The sequence below is a fragment of the Lipomyces doorenjongii genome (genome assembly GCF_038497915.1).
Source record: "Lipomyces doorenjongii strain NRRL Y-27504 unplaced genomic scaffold V1508scaffold_46, whole genome shotgun sequence".
Lineage (NCBI taxonomy): Eukaryota > Fungi > Ascomycota > Lipomycetes > Lipomycetales > Lipomycetaceae > Lipomyces > Lipomyces doorenjongii.
Window position 1 is genome coordinate 82,736 of NW_027118113.1, and position 12,590 is coordinate 95,325.

Here is a 12,590-nt window from a genome sequence, read left to right on the forward strand (position 1 = left end):
CTTAGTCTCCTCCATAAATGCCTCCCACTCATCCTTTGAACCGGTTATTGGGCGCTCCAGATAAGGGACTTTTTACTGGAGCTTCACTTTTGTCTTAAGAGACTGTTCATCAATGGGCTTTCAGTCTCACGGACATTCACGTCTATATTTACATAAGAGCACTCTCCAAATGAGGAGAAACAAACTCCTCAAGCAACCCCCGGCCGCCGACCACTACCGCCGAATGTACTTTACCACATTCGGCAACTTAACGGATCTGAGCTTAAGATCCTCCTGGAGGGTCACGGCATAGCCGATGTCCAGATCGGGACATGAATTGGAGATTGGCCGATTTCCAACAACCTGAACGAAAGGAATAGCCAATCTCCAGTGACCCAAAAGTGGAGAAGCGATCCCCAACCACCTGGAAGTGGAGACCGACCTACCTCTGACGTAACCGATCTCCGTAAATGTCACGGCGACGGTCCAGTTCTTCCTTGCTCACCCACGTTGCACGGTTGGAGGACCTCGCGGCACTGGGCTCCCGCTGCCAATCCATGGCATCACCTGTAGCCGGGCCGTTGGGTTTCATGGCTAGCAGAAGGTGAATGGGCAAATTTCCGTGAGCATGGAGCTGGCGCCAGCGATAGAAAGGCGTTTGAACGAGACAATCCTCCAGGCAGGTTGGTGAGGAGTTGGCCACTCCTCATTTCCTGCCCGATCTAGCTAGCGGCTTCGCCGCGGCTCCGCTTCCCGAGGTCGTGAGCTCTGACCTTGCGTTTTGCTGTGTTCTGCGATAGCCGACTAAGGCAAGTTCATTAGACTGTATTGATGGGCGAGGGGGGGAGTTCTGAGTTTTTGCCACCTCGGTTGGAGGTGATGCTCGTGTATATATAGACCTGAATAGTCACTTATATCCATTCACATATCCATTTCTCATATGGATGCACATGTTTTGCGGAACGTCCAAGCGATACGCATGTCGTCCAACACGTTCAAATACACGGAACTTGCCGAGGCGGCGGTAGTCTAATGTCTGATGGTCGGGTAGTTTTGATATTGTGTGGAAGAGGCCATACCCAATTCCCAGGCTTAGTTAAACGAGGGGCAGGAACATGATGTCGGTTGAAATATTCTGCCTGACGATCCTGAGCAACACGATTTCTGCGCGTACCGTATAGTGCAATGACCTCAGACTGCGTGCAAAGGCTTCTGTCCGCTCAGAACTAACTGCGGCGTTCTGCGGTCTTTCAACATACCCGTCATTGAAATAGAATGCGAGACTAGTGGTAGCGGATTGGTGGTTGTTCTAGGCAAACTCAGCCAGCGGTAACAAGTTATTTCAGTCATTTTGCTCGTAGTTGATGCAAGAATGGAGATAAGCGTCCAGACAGTATAGTGAAAGTTCTTATCATGCGGTGACCACAGGTACCTTCAGGTACTGAAATTGTCCTCCTAGAGGGTGTGTAACATGGGTAAGGGGAGTTTCCTTCCCTGCCGCACAAGGATAGTAGAGTGTGGCAATAATATCACACTACTTTACACACGAGTCTAGCGGTATATAAAAGGAGGGATTGTCTTCACCGTCACGCCACGGAAAAAGATCTTGTCCGAGTTATATAGAATTAGTTCCACGAATCCTGTTATCTTGCCTTGCGTTGCTCAACCTCGAAGTGTAGTCCAGTCAACGCCAACCCTGAGTCCAGCCCGTGACACCAGCCGAGTCCAGCCCTGTGACATAAACGAAGTCCTAACAGCCCAACACGTCCTCAAACCACTTATCACTTTCCAAATCCATCTCTTGAATCCAAGGCATCTGATCCATATCCGGCATGTTATTGTTGACGGTGAATGTGCCAAGGTTGCCACTACGAGCTGGAGCGAATTCGTAATCTTGCATTCGACAAGATGATGAAGATGACATGTTGAATATAGTCTCAGCCCATTCACGAGACCTGCTCAAAAGCTTGGAGAATAGCTTGAATAGATCATCATCAGCTTGCAGACCTGCTTCCTTGCTGGCCAGATCGAGCTTCTTGGGCATCCAGTCCAGCACCGACAATAGGTTTACCGTGTTCCGTACCGCGTGATAATCCCAAGCAGGATCTTCGAGGATGGATAGATACTTCAACATTGTGGTGCAGCGAATTGCTTGTGACCAAAAATGGAATGGAAGACCGACGCATTCGGCAGGTGGGATCCTGTAGAAAATATCTAGCCATCTCTTGATGGCTTTGACCGACTGCCATAGACACTCGATGCGTCCGAAGCCAGGTAAAAGCTCGTCGTCCGTACATTGCCCTGAAATTAACAGTGGTGCATTCGAGCCAATCGAAAGAGCCACTTGGTTTACGTAGAGTTCAGCGTATTCTGCGTATGCAATAAGGATTTCTGCACCATTGTTAGTAACTGCTACGAATGCCCCAGGAATTAATACCACTCACCTTGTTGACGGAGCTCTGGGGAGAGCGAATCTCTAAGTTCCTGCAGCTGCCCCCGTAATGCCTTGAGGTACAGAAAACTGGGAACTGCCATAGCTGCGGTAGCTGTTGCTACTGTACGGGCACGATCTGTCTCATGTTGTTCTCGGAGGTGGGCCACTCTTTGAGTTAGCAGCTGCAAGCGCACTTGGAACGCAAATGCCTCGTCCGTTGGGTATTGCTTATTAGTAACAATGACGCGCAGAGCGTCTTCCATCTGAGGCGTCCATCGAAGGGCATCTATACGCCCAAAGTGAGACGAAATACTAATAGCATATAAACATCAGTAGGTATGCCTAGAATAGCCTTCTTTTGTAGCGTCAAGATTCTCAAAACAGATTTGATGGCTATACATACTTGGAGCTTAACACAAAACATGCCAGGACGGCTCGTTGCTTGTCTATAAAGTCCTGGATTGATTCATTTCTGGTGTCTTGCACATTCTCGGGAAACCCTTGGGTAAGTGCCACAATTAGCTGAATATCGGGCGGCGACGGCTTAAATAATCGCAGGTCATATACTAGAGAAATAGCGAGCATTATAAGACGAGACAAGAAATCTGCTCGACCTAGAAAGGCGTCGGTACTCCATGCGACGTACGTTAGTATGCCAAGCAGCATATCAGTGTTTGACTCGACGTCGACCAAAGCGAACTTGAAAACGAGACGCTTGAAGACCTCAGCTCGAGCCAACTTTTTCTGCGTAGAGAATGAAGTGACTGTGATGATGGCCTGGAACAGGAACGGTCGCTCCTGGCGTACCTGCCAGGCGGTTGAACAAGCCAGGAAGTTGATAAAAGGAAAGTGCGGCAGCATCCGCGATCGGAAAAAGTTGAAACATTCCTCTGCCTCGATGGGTGAAGGGTCTTGATCAGACGATGGGAACGGATTTGATTGTGGTGGTGCCGTTGGAAATGGCTCCGTTGCTGATGGCATCTTTCCATGGGTGTTCAGCTTGGTGCTAGTAGAATATTCTAGAGTGCTATTGGAGCCCGTTGTGGATAATGGCGTGTTCTCCTCGTTAAGGAGCGGGCGTAACTCGACTGAAGATCCGGCGGAGCTGACGGCCGATTGCATGACGGATAACAGAGTTTCTATCTTGCTTTCCAGCTGTGCGATTCGTTCATCCGACTCTTGCGTTTTCTGAGTATTACGCTTGCGAGCCGACTCTGATGGCTGGCATTCTTTTTTGAGACGCAAGCATCTGCTAGATCATCAGTCGTAGTCTGCGACATCAGTAAGTACGCTACTCACCGTTCGCAACTATCATGACCTGGGTTAGGCACACATCGGCACTTTGCTTTGAAGCATTGCATGCAAGCTTGGCCATATGTGCTGGTGTGCTTAGGTCCTGAACCATTCCTCTCCATAGTACTAGTTGATTCGATGACGGACATAATTTTGGTTAGAAAATCCGAACCTCCTCAGGATTGAGACTGGTCGAGGTTGAGAAATACATGTAAAGCTGGAGAAATTCCAGCGGTATTACCTCCATCAAGTCCGATGGAGCCGGATTTCCCTGGCCCAAGTCCGATTCTTAACTAAAATAGGTTTAGCGTGTATTTCCAAAAAAGGAAGTCGTCTTCTATAAAATGCCATGTCTACGTCTTCATACCATAGACAGGAGCCTATCTCATCTTGTGAACTTTCAAGTGTAATAGAAAGAGCAAATATGCTCGAGAAGACGGTTCTGATCACCGGTTGCAGTCAGGGAGGAGTAGGGGCAGCATTGGTGAAGGCTTTCCGCGCAAAAGGCTACCATGTCTTCGCAACGTTACGGAACATGGCCAAGGCGGGATCTCTGGCCGGGATGGATGGAGTAGATCTCCTAGAGCTAGAAGTGACGTCGGACGAGTCCATTCAACAATGTGCAAAAGCAGTTGCGAAACGAACAGGCGGATCGCTCGATGTCCTCGTCAACAACGCTGGGGCCCTTTACTGCATACCGCTTCTAGATGCACCACTTGACGAGGCTAAGAAGTTATACGACCTCAATGTTTGGAGTATTGTTGCCATGACGCAGGCTTTTGTGCCGATGCTTATCAGGGCTAAAGGAGTTATTGCCAACATTAGTTCGATTGCTGCCAAGTTAACTTTTGCGTGGTCGGGTAAGTGAACAACCTTTGATTCCTATGCTTCTCTAAGGTCCAGGACTTACCCTTATTTAGGTATTTACAACAGCTCTAAGGCAGCTGAAACTGTACTCTCCGAAACGCTGCGTCTCGAGCTGGAACCACTCGGTGTGAGAGTTGTCACAGTCATGCTCGGGGCCGTCGATACAGGGATTTTCGCCGATATAGATGACCTCGAGCTGCCTGAGAATTCGTACTACCATATAGCGAGGGATTTTATCGATCGCCAGAGGAAGGGACTGATTTATAACACCAAACAAAATAGAGACGTGACAGCGAAGAACCTAGTCCATGACATTGTCAGCGGCCGCAGCAGTTACATTTGGCGGGGGGCGTTGTCTTCTCTCAGTTGGTGGCTCCTGAGTTTTCTGCCCGACAGACTCATTACTTCTATGATGAACAGTGATAATGGTCTTGCTGAGATCCGTCGGGGAAGTAGGTAGGCTGCACACGAATACAATTTTTTCTATTCGCATTCGCATTCGCAATTCGTAGCATAAACTTTTATTCGCAGCGAATAAGACGTCGGCTGCGAATGCGAATGCGAATAATATTCGTATATTCCAGGGTTCAAACCCTAACCCTTGAAGACCCTTACCCAGTTTCTCTTATCAAACCTGTACTTTACTTTATCTTCGAACCAAGCTTTCTAACAAGAGAACTAGCCGTGGTTGGCCGCAGTATTGAAGCGCGGGTGTTGCAAAAGGTGCAACCGCACACCGGAAACTTGTCGGATATTGAACATTACTTTAAGAGCGCGGCCGTGGTGGTAAATGAGTCAGTGACTACTGACAAAAACTGGCTGTTCGACTGGTGGAAGGTGCACCGAATCGAATTCCCGCGGATGGCAGCCGCGGCTAGAGACTATCTAGCCATTCCTTCGTCAGAATGACAGCGGAAGGGATTTGCTGGGCCTACGCAGACACTCACTAAGTGCGGACACCATGAGGAAGCTTGTTTTATTAAAGGATATGTACGACAACGAGGAAGGTCTTTAATGTATTTCTTACATTATTATATTTTATATTTGCGAAGCTTGATTTGATGAGGGATATGTGGCAACGACGAAGTTTTTGAATCAATTCTTAAAATATTATATTTTATACGTGCGAATATTGCGAATAATTACGAATAATTTTTTTTATTCGCATTCGCATTCGTAAACATGAGACATCCAAATATTCGCATTCGAATTGCGAATATTCGTACGAATGCTGACCTCTCGAAATAGCGATTCCCAAATCCCAACACCACACAGAATGCAAAGAAGAACGAATAATAATATAAACCGATGCTAGTCCAATGCAATACAACAGTCCAAGAAAATAATGCAGCTTTAATCTAAAGTGCCCAGTATCGCCGTCCTCTGATTAATTGATTGACTGCGACTTAGAGGGAAAGAAGACTACTGTTCTGAGGAGTAGAAATAAACGGAGCTAGCTAGAGGGATATATATATATATATATTATATATGTATATGGCGGAGAGCATTTGCTCAAGAAGATTCCAGGGATTAATTAGAGGATCCTTCAAGTTTAGTCAGACTTCAGTAGTCGCCGTCAACACCTTGGTTACGTCATTGAGTAAGCCCGGTTGTGGCTGCCGTTTGGTTGGCCATCATAGGCAGCATAACAGTTATTTGGGACACGATAAGCTTGACAAAGGTATTGTCAGTCGCCGTCATTCGCCGATTTGTCGAACCGCGATTAGCAGCCGTGATCAGTCAGCACTACTCCGAAGCCGCACTCCTTCACCCGAACATCGGCAAGGAACCACGAGCTTCTTGAGGCGTAGCCAATGAACTTGAGACATATGCTAACCCTAGAGCCTTTTCATAAGATCTCCTGAATTGTTTAATAAGTTCTTGGCGATTCTGATCAAACGACAAATGTCTCGTTGCATTCTTGGGCTATTCTCACACTGACCACCAATTGCCCAATGAAGAATCCGCAAAAGCTCCCATGATACTTTATCGTTATCTTCTGTTCGGGCTGTTGGCGGATGGCGGATATGGCGGATTAAATATCCGCCGCATTTAAGTTGGCGGATATGGATGTCGAATAAATATCCGCCAGGTCCCAAATTGGCGGATAATTTCCTAATTAGGAAAGATCGATTTGGAGTATTTAGTTTCAGGTCCAAGGTTCACAGTATTGTAGCCAAGAAGTGTATATTCCGGGAAAGCTTAGAGTTCCGAGAGGATATATTATATCGCAATGTCCTAGCTATGGATTTCGAGGTTTGTATTCGAGATTTGAAAAAAACTTGATTATTTCCTGGGAATTGAGACTAAATGTGCGGCTCAGACAGATTTCGCATTCTTGTCGACGCGCTTGCAGAATGCAGATCGTCGATGCCGGTACGCGTGTGCTGACAAGTACATTGTCTATGTAATCCTGATATTTTATTATTTACTTTAATGTGAGAGAGTCGTATTAACGGACACGGTGAAAATTTTGACTGCAAAATACGTTTGGCGCTACCCTATCAAAGGAAATCCTCTAACATAATTAGGCTAGTGCAATCATTTAGATCTATCCGATCAAGGCGGATAGGAAGGCGGATTTATTCGACAAGACGGCGGATGAGGATCTGACAAATAGGGATCCGCACGGATAAGAATTTTCGTTATCCATATCCGTATCCATTTCCAGGCAACAGATAGTTATCCGTACCCGTATCCATATCCAGAAGAAATGGGCTTATCCGTATCCGTATTATCCACGGATATTCATGTAGGAATGACAAAAGTATGAATGAAAGATATTATAACCATCACTAATGACCCTGAACCCTGAACCCTGAACCCAGAAATTCTCAGAGTAAAAGAAGACACCTTTTTTCAGCTTGAGAGTCACGCACCGAATGATTGCATATTTGCCAGCAGCAGGTGTTCTATAAAAGTGGCAACCTGCTGGGTAAGGTTCGAGACGAGACAAAGACGAGGATCCTCAACACGCATTACATGATGCCACCGAACGTTTACTACTAAGTTGACTCTCACTTTGAAGAAGGCAAAATCGCCGAGTGCCTTTTGAGAGTACGGCCCAAAGTATAAAAGTTAGATTTGCTGGGGCGTCGGCATTAAAGTTGTGAATCTAATTTCAGCGGGTCCCAGTCTCCTAGATCCGTGTGCGTGCTGGGTTCTAATACTTCTACGAGCAATACTGATGGCAGCGAGGGGGAAGGTACCAAATCAGAAATTGACCATGGGTTGAATCTCCGACAAGAGTATGTCGAGCTTGTCGAGAACTCTCAACCGCAACCCGCAGCCGCAATAAAGTCGGAAGAGTATATGGACAACTACATGCCCCACCGTGATCGAGTCTACCAGCGAACCGCAGTCGTATCCCTCGTCCATCAGCTCGCCGTGTTCAGTCTACTCCGAAGTGATGTCGTTGGTGCCAACATCGGCCATTGTTTCAACAGGCGCCGCTCCTAGTCAAGACTTGCAGCAGACATTTATCTCGGTTTTACCAGTCGTTCCGTCCACAGCTGCTATTACCTGCGTTTGACCATAGGAACAAGTTCTGGGACACGATTGACGACTTGCCAGCCTTCTTGGTTTTCTGAATCAACCATAGATTAGATTGTTTGAGTTTGCGGTGTTCAAGAATTGAAATTAAGGATGCGACCTTTGGTGTTTGTTCTCGTGCCGACAGAGCACAGCAGTATATGGTGGCAGGTCAATTGCGAAATGACATATTTTAGTGCACCGGATACTTTTTGCAGCTTCCTCGCGTCTTAGATGCTCATGAAGACGGCTGCAAGTTCTATTTAACATGTTGCAGGCATGTTTCAAGTATAGACAAGACGAGAAGACCTCGCAGCAGTGCTACCAACGAGAACCCGCGCCCTATTTCCCTGACCAACCATATTACTAATTGTTGAAATATCAACTATATACTCAATAGGGTAATATAGGTGCACATAAGGAGAGTACCACTCTGCAGTGACCAAAGAATAACTCGGTTGCGCGCAGACAGACTTGTCGATCGAAGCTTTGCTTGACATGTCGCTAAACCTTGAACGACTTGTCGGAAAGAACAAGTTAGGGATTGGAAGAGTCCAGCTTGGTGAGGGTTAGGGTCAGATTGGGTGAGAACTAGTAGAATCATGGTATACAGTTATCATCTCATTTTATAGATAGCAGACTACTGACCTCCCTGTTTTTGTGGTACAATTTGCTTCCCGTCAACGCGCAACTGAATGGGACATCCGGTGTGGAGGTGGCTACTCAGTAATTTGCGAATCGCAAGAGCGAATATTCGCAATCGAAATTGCTGCTAATAATATTCGCAGGCTATATTCGCAACGCAAAAATTACAAATAATTATTCGGGTGAATATTCGTTGCGAATGATATTCGGAATTTACGAATATTCGTAACACCCACTAAAAATTTCTTGTCGTAGTTTGGGACGCCAAATTTTTAGTTATAGTCGAATGGTGGAAGGGTTACAGAGTAACCGGCCGGGTGACCCCTCCGCTTGTCCAGATATTCGCAGTACAAATAAGCGACTGATGAGGCCCAACGGCCGAAATTCTTACGTTCTATCGTTCACATATCGCGAAAAAGTGTAACAACCTATCGAATTATAGCCCCAGCAATTTTTGCCTAACTCTGACCCAAACCGTAAAAGAAAAAGACAAGGAAAAGCACTCGGATACATATATATAGAAAAATAATGGGCGACGCCTGCCCGAACCCAAGATAAGAAAACAAAGATAAAATATGGCTGTCCCTATAGTACACCTAACCCTTATTGCTTCTATTACAACCCTTATAAATGTTACAGTAACGAAAAATTTAATTCCCCGCAAATTGTGCGAATAGTCTGAGTGTAGAGGAGCATGTCTTCGTGGAGCCTGCCCATTGATGTGCTGATGATTGAGAGTGCCTGGAGGTGAACGTTAATCTTGTGGACCTCATCCTCATCATTGGCGGCATTAAAGACTCTCTCCGGGTGATGATCTGTGAACCCGAGGGGAAAATATGGAGGCAATGGCACACCATTTGTGATCGATGCTGAGAGAATACATAAAGCTAATGTTACTCTTTGAGAAGGTCCCCGTAGAAGATCTAAACTTGATAAGTAACAAGACTGTTCGGACACTTCGATAGACAAAGTAGATGCAGTATATCCAACAACAGACAGCTCAGCCGAGATGCGGTCAAGGAGCCTGATTGCTTCTCGATACGCTTTTACGGGGAACTCTCCCCCAATAGTGACTTGCCATTTGCTGAAAGCCGACGAAGCCTTTAGCTTTACGATATGGCGATTCACTTGCTGGAGCACGTCGAGCCTTGCTTGTTGCAGTTTTTGTGCCAGCAGTTGTGGAACCAAGGCTCTCTTCTCTATGAGAAGGGATTCCGAGATAATTGCATTGTACCGGGCGAGCAGGTAGGTACAGGCTCCCATATGCTGTCTCATAATAGCCGCTTCAGTCACTGGAAGTGGAAAAATGCTCCAGAAATAAGCAACAGCCAGCCCAGCGAGGACGTTGACGAGACGGTAAGCTGCATCCTGGTAAATGGGAAACTTCGGGGTGTTAGTTTGACTCAATGTCTGATTACTAAGCTTCTGAACGTTCATCGCGTAACCGACACTGATAATGGGTGTAACCGCACTGACGATAGCAAGAAGCGTGTACTTCGGTTTGAAGACGCAGAAATAGAATGAGCCAGTCATGTAGATGAACATGAATACAATCACGCCCGCCGGGTGTCCATCCACTATGTACCACATAACAAAGCTACCAACCGTGCCAGCAAGGCTTGCTAGCACGCGTAAGATGAAGTTATAGGTAGTTTGCCCGGTTGTGTTGTTCATAGCGATTGCTGTCATGACAATCGCCCAGAGACACCTTTGCTCGACGAAGAAGTTCCGAGACGATCTCAAATATGCTATAATGCCGATTGACATCGATGCACAGGTGGCCCTGAATCCACAAAGCGAGTGGGGCGACCTCAGTAATGCGGGTATCATCCTGACTCGCTCGCCAAATTTCTGCCACAATGTGTTTGGCGGAAGATGTTCGGGATCTTGGCCACGAAGAGCCGTGGTCAGCGCGGCTCGGCCGACTCTATCTATTGATGAGTCCAGAATTTGATCAATATTCGATGATTCTGGAACAGCGAACATTGCTCCTATCCAGTGAGTGAGCTCTGACCAAGATGGGAAAATTATCCTTTTCTTCTGCCACTCCTGAGAGTTGTTCTTGTCCTGCACGTAGGCCAAAAATGAAGATATAGCGTTGCTTGAATGCCAAAGCATGAACTGTGCTTTGTGTTGGACTGTCCTCGCTTTCTCGACGTTGCGATAACAAGTAGCACAGTAGTAACTCTGCTCTTGCGCTTGGCCCTGATACTTTGGGATGTTAAACGCGTCCAGGCTGGCCAGAGAATTTCGGAAGCGAGCAAGCTGGGCCATATGAAACTGAAAATCGCCTCCTTTTTCCAAGTCTATAGTTCCTCCAGGTTTGCGCCCCTGCAATTCGACCAGCACGGCGTCCAAGGCATCCGCCATAGAGCATATCAAGTTTTCGGAAATCTGGCAGAACTCTGCCCAAGATTGCTTGAAATTTATTGACGGGGCACAGTCAGGTCCACATGAGCAGGCCTGTGGTGAGATGCCGGTGGATAAATCACCGAACATCTCCAGTAGTCCTAGAAGTGGAAGATAAATACTGCGGAGATGCTGGTAGCAGTCGACTAGGTCCTGCCCTGTCAGACGATCAAAACCCAGATCCCTAACGGCAAACTCCAGCTCTGTTCCTAGCCTCACATGAACAGTCTTCAAGGCTGCAAAGTTCTCTCTGAGAGTGTTCAGGCTCTGTGCACATTCAGTCGATGATTGCTGTTCAGATTGCTTAATCACATTCTGGTATGCAGAAAGTACTCTCCCGAGCTCTCGGAAGTACTTTTTCGTGCTTGAGAAGGCCATCTCACGGTTGCTCTGAGGCAATATGAAAAGAGAAACTCCTGCAGCGATGCCGTAGCCGACAAAAAAAGCCTGTAGTAGGAGGTACATGAAGGCTTTTGCTTCCCTCATAGTTGCAAAGCTTGGACCAGCCTGGACGATGGAAATGATGGTAACAATGCAATAGTTGATGCAGGGAAATTGAAATTGAGGGCGCGACGACCGAAGCGCATTGGTGAAGTAAATCTGGACCATGAACCAGACCGCACAAACTGCTGATGCAGATGAATTGTAGGTCTCTTCCGGTGGTTGACCATTTGTCGTATGCTCACGTGCCTGAATTGCGGTCCATAGAGCGAAAAGATTGACAGCAACAGCTGTACATGTCATTAAGACATTGAGAAAGAGTGTCTGAAGAAATTTTGCTCTCGGAAGGATGCAGAAAGCGAGCAAGGCTTCAATGGCCACGAGGTAGTTGAGAACGCCGAAATGGGAGGCCCAGGTCTCAGACTGAAAGGCAGCAATGCAAATCGTGGCCGGCAGCGCCGATTTGATCATGATCAAAATCTTGTGTAGGTCAAGTCCCATGCGTGACGGCAGTTTGACCAGCACGGCCGACATACACATCGTGAGGAAATTCACGGCAACTTTATACTCTGTTGCTGATCCGATAGTTGAGGTGCAAGACAACTTCAGTGCGAGGTTGAAAGATATTGGGAGAAAGGTTTCGCACGTTGCTTCAACTGTAAAGGAATACAGCCGCGTAAATGAATGTTGAGCGTTGATTCTGACGGCCACATCAAGCCTTGTAGACTATAGTAATACCAGCCCCAAAAGGCACCCTCTGGACTTTATATGTGCTCTCGAAGAACTTTCCTAAATTGCTCAGCATACTCGGCGCGGCTCGGCGTGGATGTCCCGGTTCGAAAAAATGGTCTATTCCAGACTTGGCCAGCCGACGTCGGTCATTCCCGAGGGCGCCACGGGCGCCACATACACGATGTGCGGCTTGTGCCGAAGAAGGCGTAGACGGGATAAATGGTAATCTCTCCTGCTGACCCCTGACACTAGCCGACAC

At 47.0% G+C, this 12,590-nt stretch overlaps 3 protein-coding genes across 3 annotated transcripts; 1 reads left to right on the forward strand and 2 right to left on the reverse strand.

Moving 5' to 3' along the window:
• Window positions 1–1,729: 1,729 nt before the first annotated feature.
• On the reverse strand, window positions 1,730–3,855 carry V1508DRAFT_398943 (C6 transcription factor; the record flags this gene model as incomplete). Its single annotated transcript, XM_066938236.1, has 4 exons — window positions 1,730–2,370; window positions 2,424–2,725; window positions 2,817–3,662; window positions 3,713–3,855. The coding sequence occupies 4 exons, from the start codon at window positions 3,853–3,855 to the stop codon at window positions 1,730–1,732; spliced, it is 1,932 nt and encodes a 643-aa protein (XP_066794364.1).
• Window positions 3,856–4,046: 191 nt separating this feature from the next.
• V1508DRAFT_421943 (uncharacterized protein) lies at window positions 4,047–5,133 on the forward strand. The gene is made up of 2 exons (XM_066940944.1): window positions 4,047–4,566; window positions 4,627–5,133. The coding sequence occupies exons 1-2, from the start codon at window positions 4,056–4,058 to the stop codon at window positions 5,031–5,033; spliced, it is 918 nt and encodes a 305-aa protein (XP_066794365.1). The 5' UTR covers window positions 4,047–4,055; the 3' UTR covers window positions 5,034–5,133.
• Window positions 5,134–9,038: 3,905 nt separating this feature from the next.
• On the reverse strand, window positions 9,039–12,588 carry V1508DRAFT_421947 (uncharacterized protein). The gene has a single exon (XM_066940945.1). It carries the CDS (start codon window positions 12,137–12,139, stop codon window positions 9,383–9,385), a length of 2,757 nt encoding a protein of 918 aa, XP_066794366.1. The 5' UTR covers window positions 12,140–12,588; the 3' UTR covers window positions 9,039–9,382.
• Window positions 12,589–12,590: the final 2 nt, after the last annotated feature.

What these genes read in the sequence shown, in the direction of transcription:
- V1508DRAFT_421943 (XM_066940944.1), top strand. Translation starts at nt 4,056, where the DNA reads ATGTCTACGTCTTCATACCATAGACAGGAGCCTATCTCATCTTGTGAA. An exon ending in GTTAACTTTTGCGTGGTCGG is followed by an intron (nt 4,567 to 4,626) that starts GTAAGTGAACAA and finishes ACCCTTATTTAG; the next exon opens with GTATTTACAACAGCTCTAAG.
- V1508DRAFT_421947 (XM_066940945.1), bottom strand. Translation starts at nt 12,139, where the DNA reads ATGTGTATGTCGGCCGTGCTGGTCAAACTGCCGTCACGCATGGGACTT.